Below are 10410 nucleotides of genomic sequence, written 5' to 3' on the forward strand. Positions count from 1 at the left end.
ACACGTTCTGTCTCCTAGAGATGAACGTACTTTGGTGAGAGAAATGCAAATCAATCCCAGAACAACAGCAAAGGATCTTGTGAAGATGTTGGAGGAAACGGGTACAAAAGTATCTATATCCACAGAAAAATTAGTCCAATATCAACATAACCTGAAAGGCCCCTCAACAAGGAAGAAGTAACTGCTCCAAAACCGCCATAAAAAAGCCAGACTACGGTTTGCAACTGCACATGGGGACAAAGATCGTACCTTTTGGAGAAATGTCCTCTGGTCTGATGAAACAAAAATAGAACTGTTTGGCCATAATGACCATTGTTATGTTTGGAGGAAAACGGGGGAGGCTTGCAAGCTGAAGAACACCATCCCAACCGTGAAGCACGGGGGTGGCAGCATCATGTGGTGGGTGTGATTTGCTGCTGGAGGGACTGGTGTACTTCACAAAATAGATTATGTGGATGTATTGAAGCAACATCTCAAGACATCAGTCAGGAAGGTAAAGCTTGGTCGCAATGGGTCTTCAAATGGACAATGGCCCCAAGCATACTTCCAAAGTTGTGGCAAAATGGCTTAAGGACAACAAAATAAATGTATTGGAGTGGCCATCAAAAAGCCCTGACCACAATCAAGTAGAAGATTTGTGGGCAGAACTGAAAAAGCGTGTGTGAGCAAGGAGGCCTACAAACCTGACTCCGTTACACCAGCTCTGTCATGAGGAATGGGCAAAAATTCACCCAACTTATTGTTGGAAGCTTGTGGAAGGCTACCCAAAATGTTTGACCCAAGTTAAATAATTTAAAGGCAATGCTACCAAATACTAATTGAGTGTATGTAAACTTCTGACCCACTGGGAATGTGATGAAAGAAATAGCTGAAATAAATCATTCTCTCTACTATTATTCTGACATTTCACATTCTTAAAATAAAGTGGTGATCCTAACTGACCTAAAACAGGGAGTTTTTACGAGGATTAAATGTCTGGAGGTAGGAATGTAAAGTAGGGGGAAGAAAAGGTGCGACTGCATTCAAAATTCACTTTGATTTTCCATCTATAGATTTTGTGCCTTGGTGAAGCGGCGTGCAGAGGGTGTGCCCCCTGGCGCTGCCAGAGTGGTCCCCTGCCCCTCAGACTTCGACCCCCCCGACCACCGCCAGGTGCCCGCCGACATAGACCCTGAACTGGTGTACCTCTGCCGCCACGTCTACGACTTCCGCTACGGACGCATCCTGAAGAACCTGCAGTAGGGGACAGCAGAGGACAGGCAGACAGACCAACCGTAGTGGAGCACACGCACTCCTTCACATGGGACTGAAGGATGAGAGGGGGAACCCCTGAAGGGTTTTGGGGGTCCCCTGAACTGGAGGGAGGGCTGCTGAAGGATCAAGTATTGGAGGGGGACCACTGATATCTGAATCCCCAGAATGGCGTTGAAGGAGTGGGTACTGAAGTACCTTACCCCCTTTTACAACTGTTACTAGGGAGGTGAAGTTTTGACCCCCTCAACTGGAACTAGAACTGTACTGGCTTGGACAGAAGGGAGAGATCTGCTAGCTGTCCTGGTTAACCATGTCCTGCTATACCAGGGCTCATCACCATGTGCATGGACAGCCATGTTGGTGACCTAACGAGGAAGAACTGCGCTACCAGAGCCACACACACACGGCTCGTCATGACGTTGATGTTAGAGCCTGATGTGATGACAACGTTCTTCTTCATTTGTGTTTGTCTCTGAGGCAGCTGTGATCCAGAGGGCACTTGCAGCTTGAACACACACACAATGAGGTTTTGTGTGTGTGTGTGTGTGTGTGTGTGTGTTCAGTCTGTTGGCTACAGTGAAACCACAGGTGCAGGTTCACAAAGGAAGTGGAAGTCTCACCTTCCCTTCCTGTATTGTCCGAACAGAACACACTATTCTGAAGTACCCTCAGCGCTGGCTGAGTCTCTAATCATACCCTATTCCCCATAAAGTGCATTACTTAGCAGATAAATGTTACTGTATAGCAGGGTTCCCCAATAGGCAGCCCCCCAAGTTTTCTGAACAAAATTATTTTATTTATTTATTTTTAAATATTGATTGTTGTGGGACATAAAAAAACGGTAAAATCAGCTCAAAGTGATTTTAATTTAGGAAATCTGTCCTCAAGTATTCCCACTCATAAATGGAGATGATCATATCCCAGTGTAATCAAAGTTTGAAATTATGTTTTTGTCAAATACTATATCTGTTTGGGATACTTGTGGTCAATTTGCAGGGTACAAATAATTTATAACCATCTACTGGCTCTCCGACCATCCGGTTAAGAAGAAATTGTCCCCGGCTGAATGTAATTGGGAACCCCTGCTGTATCGGGCTTTGGTCAAAGACAGGGCACTATATGAAGAATAGGGTCATGTGAGATTAAATCCCCCCCGACCCCCTTTTTCTGTTCCTAAGAACAGGACTGTCGTCATGCTTTTGTCCAACGGTCCAATGGAGAGCCCCCTTACTGTGGAGGGCTAACCTCTCCCATGCTCTGCATTGGCCTATCAGATGGATGGTTGTTGATGTCAGTGCCCACATCTTTGGAGTGTTCAGAAGTCTGAAACATTCCAGAACGTTCAAATGGATATGTAACGTATTGCAGAGACCATTGCTTACTATACATGTCTATCTTAACTTTCTGTAATGTTGCACTCTCCTGAACGCGACCCTGTTGTTCCCATGACTTGCCTTATGACTTGCAGGTAGAGCTTTAGGCAGCTAGTCCCACCCAATTAGAAATTGGATGAGTAGAATGGAAAAAGTACAAAACCACAGACAAAATCCACATAGATTTCACCCCGGTCAACACTTTGCCATTGTTGTTTGAGTATAACACTGAGAAAGGCTTGGTTTCCTCAGAGATTCCCGAGTGATAAGCATTTTATTCAACATTACAACATGGTACATCCAATATGGCTGCTGGTCCACATGTTGTGGATCTTTGTCCATTCTACTCATTCTACTTCTATCCCCCCATCCCTTTCCATCCTTCGAAGCTCCGCCCTCTCCAAGATAAACCAAAGGATGTCACGAAGCAGAGCACCACCACTCCTCTCCTTCTTCTCTTGTCCTCTTCCCTCCTCTCGTCTCCTCCCTCCCTTGTTAGATTGCACTAATCCATTACTGAATTACAACGTCTATGATTGTGTTCTGATTTATGTTAAGCTACTAATATGTTATATTATAACTGGGGACAATACTGTGTATTATCACTGTCTGTGCGCTTAGTAGAGAATGGAAACTAAGGCTGTGTCATGGCAACTTTTATCAATGCATAACTACTTTATGTGTTTTACTATTAGAGACATCCGCCAGCATACTATCTATGTGTTACTTCAGGGGTGAATGACCTTACTCCTAGCGAGCTACTGGGTATGCAGGCTTTTGCTCCAGCCCTGCTCTAAGAACTGATTAGTAAAAGCAGGTGTGTTAGTTGGAGCAGGGCTGGAGCAAAAACCTGCATACTCAGTAGATCTCCAGGAGGAGTGTTGGTCACCTCTGGTTTATATGTTACCTGCTATCCAACCAACCTATCATATCATCTAATGAAATAATATGTACAATGAAAAATCATTCCTGTAGATTGTGGATCCACACTGGTATTATTGTTGTTCATCCACGCTGTCCAGGGGGTTCAGGTGAGTTGGCATCTTGGTGTAACTCGCTGTGCGGAATGACGTAATGTGATGTTCCGGAGGTTTGGCTTGGAATCTCTGAAAAATGTCCTTTTGATACGCGTTATTGAGATGTGTTGGTTTTTAACCACAATCATTCAACATTGCCTTGTAACCTTCTGCAGAAGTGTCTGTCCGTCACGTGTAGTCCTAGACAAGCGGCAGTGTCTGACTGAGTTAGTACTTCTTAAAACACTACCTTGGATTGCTTTCTTACTGTGCAAATGTTCTATTGCTGGACTTTGTGCCTAATCTGCAAAGTTTTGAATAATACCCAAAAGCCATCTGAAACATTTTCCATTATAACAGTTTGAATCATACCCCAAAATAGCGACTAAACAAAGCTTGTATCGGATAAATCATATAAAGGTTTAAATTTAAATATTATCAATAGGTATTTTGTTGCTAGTGGTGCCCAGATTCTTTGAAAAAAATAATATATATTCTCCTACTTTACAATTTTTCCTTATCGAAAATATTTTATTATGTCAATTTCTTAAGATGGCATATGCAATATATTTTTCAGAGGGACTATTTTTGACAAATGTATGTGTAAATCGAGGAAGTAAAACTTTTTCATTTTATTTTAGCTTAGTTCTGAATTTGAATCACAAGTCATAAATTGAGATTTGACCAAAAACCTGGAAGATGAGAAATGGGAAGGGTTAGGTTATGTTCTGGTTAATTTCTGACTATAAGGGTTGGTGCAAGATCTGAGGTCCCTACCTAAAAGATGTTGGTTACACTTGATTTTACAGTCCAGTATTCACTTGGGCCCAGATTCACAAAACACTTCATAAGATTGTCATAAGTACAATTCCTCAACAATATCTTAAGATTTAATGATTTTCTTACGAACTTCTCAAATATCTTCTTACAAATCATCTTTAAATGTTTGTTGCAAGGCAACCGTTTTAACTAGCTATCTAGCTTGTATGCCAATGATGTTAGCATATTTCTTCCTGAGATTACTGTTCTAAAACATGTTTTGGGGTTTAAAATAATACGTTTGTGTTAATTAAACATGTTCAGTAACTTTCATGAGCTTTTTCTCTCACTGCCCTGAGTTTAAGACGAGGGTTTAGCCATCTTGGAATTAACATTTCCAGGAACTTTTATTTTAAGAATTTAACTTTTTACATAAGAAATTGCGCAAGAAAATTTCCAATAACCTTTTTGAGGAAGAAATGTCTTAAGACGGTTTTGTGAATCTGAGCCCTGGTATTTACTTTGAATTTGCATGGTTAAATGGCAGTTAGTTACCTAATATTTACTAAGTAATTACATTTTAGTTTCTTAAGGATTCATTGGAAAAAGTATAACTTGGTACCAAGTAGTTACCAACCTGAGTTGAATTGTTTGAAATAATGACCAGAAGGCAGAAGGTGCCATTTGAGACGTGACCTACTCTGTACTCTGCTGTGGTGTTACCACTTAATATCGTTCTGAATACTATAGAAATACCAGCTAAAAGAGGACTGTAAATAGAGTTTTATGAAATTATTAAGTGTACATATTTGAACCCTGACTCTGTGACCCCTGACCCTCTGTAGACAGCAATTGCACAGTGCAGTAGTAGTATTTTTTTGCAAGACCTGTAGCTGATGATTATATTTAAAAATGAATACATAAATATTTAAATGGAGTAAACCAATACAATATATAAAGATTTCAATTTAACTTATTTGGATGATGTGTTTTAATTGAAAAAAGTCCTCTTGCTAAGACTTTCGTGGTCAATAATGAAAAACAATTGGTTTCTTGTTATTAGTAATTTATGAGTTTGGATATTAAATGATTGAATGGAGATTCACAGAGGTTGTAGTAGTTTGTACTTATATAGCTAGCGGTGTAGAAGGTTGTTTCTGTAACAAGGCTATATTACTGCCCAACCAGACAATGGCCAGTCCCGGTTGGCTGCAGCAGAAACAGACTGGCACCAGAGTGGGTTTCTATCTGGAGGTGCCACTTGGCATCAGGGGTAAAGAAGACCAAAGCACATTCTGACACAAAGTTAGGGGAGGTAGATGTTACACTCTAACCACTGATCCAGGATCAGATATGTCCTCATCCCCCTGTTTGTTAAGGTTAGAATTGTGGTTGGAGGGTGAATCTAAGCTGATCCAAGATCTGTGGTTTAGAGAGTGAAGTGTCTACATGTCTGACCTTAGGGTTTGACGTCTGGGAGGTTGCCATGGTAATGGGTGTCACCTGAGCCCTCCCCTCATCGATCTATCCAATTAGAGGACAGAGTCACTCTACACCTGAGACGGCCTGGCTATAGGACGATAAACTTTATCTTTCTGCGGTGTTCTGTCTAGTGGGGTTTTGCTGCTGATATTTTTTGTGACGTGGTAAATTGTCATTTTGGATTTTGACTTAGTCATATTGTTTCATGGGTAGATTCACATGAGAGAGTTGAAGATACACTCTTGACCTGATCAGCTGTTCTGCACCATCAGCACACAGACAGACCCACCATGGCTTTACTCCCAGACATGTATTTACAGCATTGAGCCCGTAGAGGGCACTACATGAACGGAAATTGGGTTTCCCACTGACAACTTTAGAATAGAACACCCTGGCTATGTCCCAAAGCTCTTTAACATTTACTTTCCTCATCTCCTTTCATTTATGTCACTGAGGAGGGGGGAATGATATAGTATAGGTGTTGTGTGATATTTAACTGTCAAACTTTTAAAGTCCTATGGCAAGAGAAGTGAGGAAAGGAGATGGTATATTATGTTTGGGCTATTGGGACATGGTCATGATATGTCATGTGTACCTATGGTTTCCATGGTAACATGGGTCAAATGTTCCTGACCTCTGATCTCCACCATTCCACTTCTCCCTTACCCAGGAGGTGTTTTTATCTCTGCACCAATTGAAACGAATCACCCGACCAATGCCTGAAACTCTGCTTTTTGTGGTCTTCTGTATTACTGCTAAGTGTCAGCATATATTTTGGTATATTTAACAATGAGGGATCTAAAAGTCTAGATATTTTTGGAGTAGATAAAGGATGTGTGTATCAGATAACTGTCACTTTGTCATGCTCTCTGAAAATCTCTTGGGTTTTTGGTAAGAATTCTAGAATCCCTGCTGATTTAATGTTCCATTGAAAGACTATTTATAAAGTTTAAGTCCTTTGTGAAAAATCTTTGGCGTGTTCTTTATTGTGATTCTGCCATATGTTGCTTTGAAAGTTGAATGCAAAACTAACAATCAGATGGCCACGTGTGTGTGTGAGTGTGTGTCATCATGGCTTTCGGAAGGCATACTGGTATGTAAGTTGCAACCAACGACCACAAGGTGTCGGTAGATATACTACAGGTTCAGGACACCGACTTTGGCCTCCTCTTCAGGGACATATTTCCCTCGGCCCATCTTTGTACAATGCTTAATCGGGCTCAGGGCACTAGGAATGCGCGCAGTGCTCTATGTGGCCGGACACAAGCACATCATAGCTACTGGTGTCCATCCCACAGACGTAGACACACAGACAGTGCAGAGCGGGATCACTGAACACTACAGTGGAGGATCTGACAACTCAACAGCTCCAGCAGGCTTTCACGATTTGATCTCAAACTTCAAACATTTAGTAGCCGTAAGGATGGACTGGGACCAGAAATCGTCCTGGGCATTTCTGAAACACTGGCCCATTTTTTCTTCTTCTGGGCCAGCGTTTATGAAATGGGGCAGCAACCAATTATCTACATTTTGATCATTCTGCTCCAAAATCATTATAATATTTCTTAACAGGTCAATGGGCACATGTCATTTTTCTCTTTTTTTTCAACCAAAATGTATTTCTCCCATGAGCTCAGCCCACTGGCCTAAAAGTGGACCAGCCCAGTGGGCATTTGCCTGAACTGCCCTATGGCCAGTCTGTTTCTGAGTAGCACCCAGCTCATAAACCTAATGTCTTAGCATAACGCACCAGCAATCCTCACTTCCATCAGTACTGTAGGCCGCGAGCACCCACAATCCATTCCCATCAGTACTGTAGGCCTCGAGCACCCACAATCCATTCCCATCAGTACTGTAGGCCTCGAGCACCCACAATCCATTCCCATCAGTACTGTAGGCCTCGAGCACCCACAATGTACTCCCATCAGTACTGTAGGCCTTGAGCACCCACAATGTACTCCCATCAGTACTGTAGGCCTCGAGCACCCACAATCCACTCCCATCAGTACTGTAGGCCTCGAGCACCCACAATGTACTCCCATCAGTACTGTAGGCCTCGAGCACCCACAATCCACTCCCCCATCAGTACTGTAGGCCTCGAGCACCCACAATGTACTCCCATCAGTACTGTAGGCCTCGAGCACCCACAATGTACTCCCATCAGTACTGTAGGCCTCGAGCACCCACAATGTACTCCCATCAGTACTGTAGGCCTCGAGCACCCACAATGTACTCCCATCAGTACTGTAGGCCTCGAGCACCCACAATGTACTCCCATCAGTACTGTAGGCCTCGAGCACCCACAATGTACTCCCATCAGTACTGTAGGCCTCGAGCACCCACAATGTACTCCCATCAGTACTGTAGGCCTCGAGCACCCACAATGTACTCCCATCAGTACTGTAGGCCTCGAGCACCCACAATGTACTCCCATCAGTACTGTAGGCCTCGAGCACCCACAATGTACTCCCATCAGTACTGTAGGCCTCGAGCACCCACAATGTACTCCCATCAGTACTGTAGGCCTCGAGCACCCACAATGTACTCCCATCAGTACTGTAGGCCTCGAGCACCCACAATGTACTCCCATCAGTACTGTAGGCCTCGAGCACCCACAATGTACTCCCATCAGTACTGAGCACACCCACAATGTACTCCCATCAGTACTGTAGGCCTCGAGCACCCACAATGTACTCCCATCAGTACTGTAGGCCTCGAGCACCCACATCAGTACTGTAGGCCTCCACCCATCACTATCAGTACTGTAGGCCTCGAGCACCCCACAATGTACATCAGTACTGTAGGCCTCGAGCACCCACAATGTACTCCCATCAGTACTGTAGGCCTCGAGCACCCACAATGTACTCCCATCAGTACTGTAGGCCTCGAGCACCCACAATGTACTCCCATCAGTACTGTAGGCCTCGAGCACCCACAATGTACTCCCATCAGTACTGTAGGCCTCGAGCACCCACAATGTACTCCCATCAGTACTGTAGGCCTCGAGCACCCACAATGTACTCCCATCAGTACTGTAGGCCTCGAGCACCCACAATGTACTCCCATCAGTACTGTAGGCCTCGAGCACCCACAATGTACCTCCCCCATCAGTACTGTAGGCCTCAATGAGCACCCACAATGTACTCCCATCAGTACTGTAGGCCTCGAGCACCCACAATGTACTCCCATCAGTACTGTAGGCCTCGAGCACCCACAATGTACTCCCATCAGTACTGTCGAGCACCCACAATGTACTCCCATCAGTACTGTAGGCCTCGAGCACCCACAATGTACTCCCATCAGTACTGTAGGCCTCGAGCACCCACAATGTACTCCCATCAGTACTGTAGGCCTCGAGCACCCACAATGTACTCCCATCAGTACTGTAGGCCTCGAGCACCCACAATGTACTCCCATCAGTACTGTAGGCCTCGAGCACCCACAATCCACTCCCATCAGTACTGTAGGCCTCGAGCACCCACAATGTACTCCCATCAGTACTGTAGGCCTCGAGCACCCACAATGTACTCCCATCAGTACTGTAGGCCTCGAGCACCCACAATGTACTCCCATCAGTACTGTAGGCCTGCTATTAGAAGAGGAAAGGCTGGGTGGCTTCTATGGGGGACAGTTATGTAGTTATGAGGGTGACTGGTACCGGTGGTATCACAGGTCTTATGGAGGGAAGGTGATGCCACCGTGTGTGTGTGCAATACTAGCTAAAACTAACTACGCTGCATCAGCAGTGGGCAGTGCAAACATACTGATACTGTGCAGTGCAGCACACTTGGGATGGCAGACCATCTGCTTGAATACCAATCTAGTAAAGTGCAAAATAGACAAAGGAAGAAGCTTACTGTAGGCCTCATTTGTGAGGCCCTTGCTGTACCCTTAATGCCCTTTCATCTGTTGTTCAACTCTTCCGTTTCTGCATAGTAGGATATACTTACCCCTATAAGGTATGTTTGAGTGTTTCCACCCTAATGATTAAGGATAGGATTGGGGAGGGTTGATCTGATCTGAGCTGATCGTAGATCAGTGGGTAACTGTTATCCGGAGCTGCCTTCCCCATAATTATAATTAACATGGTCAGCTTATTGTCCCTGTGATGCCTTTAATTAATGAATCAAGTTTTCCTCCTAATCTTCTGTAGCTTATCAGCCCTACGATGCAACAGCCTGACCAGCTGGCAGTCTGATGCAAGCACTTTGCTTTAGTGTGGGTGGATGGATACATATTTTGAAAACATCAGCAGTTCAGTATCCGTACAAGACCAATACATCTTTGTTGAGGAATATGAATTGTGTGTTAACTATTCTCACTTTGGCTCTGAGAGTTGTTACACAAACCCAGGTAGCCATAGCAACCCCTGCCCACATCTCTGGTGGAAGCTGAAGTTAACATGTTTGAGACCAAGTGCCCTTTCACCTCTCCCCCCCCCCTCTCCCTTCCAGCACTCCACCCCTCTACCTTCCTCCCCCTCTTCTTCCATCACTCCACTGTCCTGTCGTTCTTGGCTGAGGGCT

At 44.2% G+C, this 10410-nt stretch overlaps 1 protein-coding gene across 2 annotated transcripts in view; it reads left to right on the forward strand.

Moving 5' to 3' along the window:
- Window positions 1-6854, forward strand: part of LOC112217825 (bromo adjacent homology domain-containing 1 protein) — a 34914-nt gene extending 28060 nt beyond the window's left edge. For both annotated transcript variants that reach the window (XM_024378393.2, XM_024378392.2), the window contains exon 7: window positions 1053-6854. In XM_024378393.2, coding sequence (XP_024234161.1) covers window positions 1053-1242 — 190 coding nt within the window. In that variant the 3' untranslated portion in view covers window positions 1243-6854. The remainder of the gene's footprint in view (window positions 1-1052) is intronic.
- The last annotated feature ends 3556 nt before the right edge of the window (window positions 6855-10410 follow it).

This window comes from Oncorhynchus tshawytscha, linkage group LG18, assembly GCF_018296145.1.
Source record: "Oncorhynchus tshawytscha isolate Ot180627B linkage group LG18, Otsh_v2.0, whole genome shotgun sequence".
In the NCBI taxonomy this organism is placed as follows: Eukaryota; Metazoa; Chordata; class Actinopteri; order Salmoniformes; family Salmonidae; genus Oncorhynchus; species Oncorhynchus tshawytscha.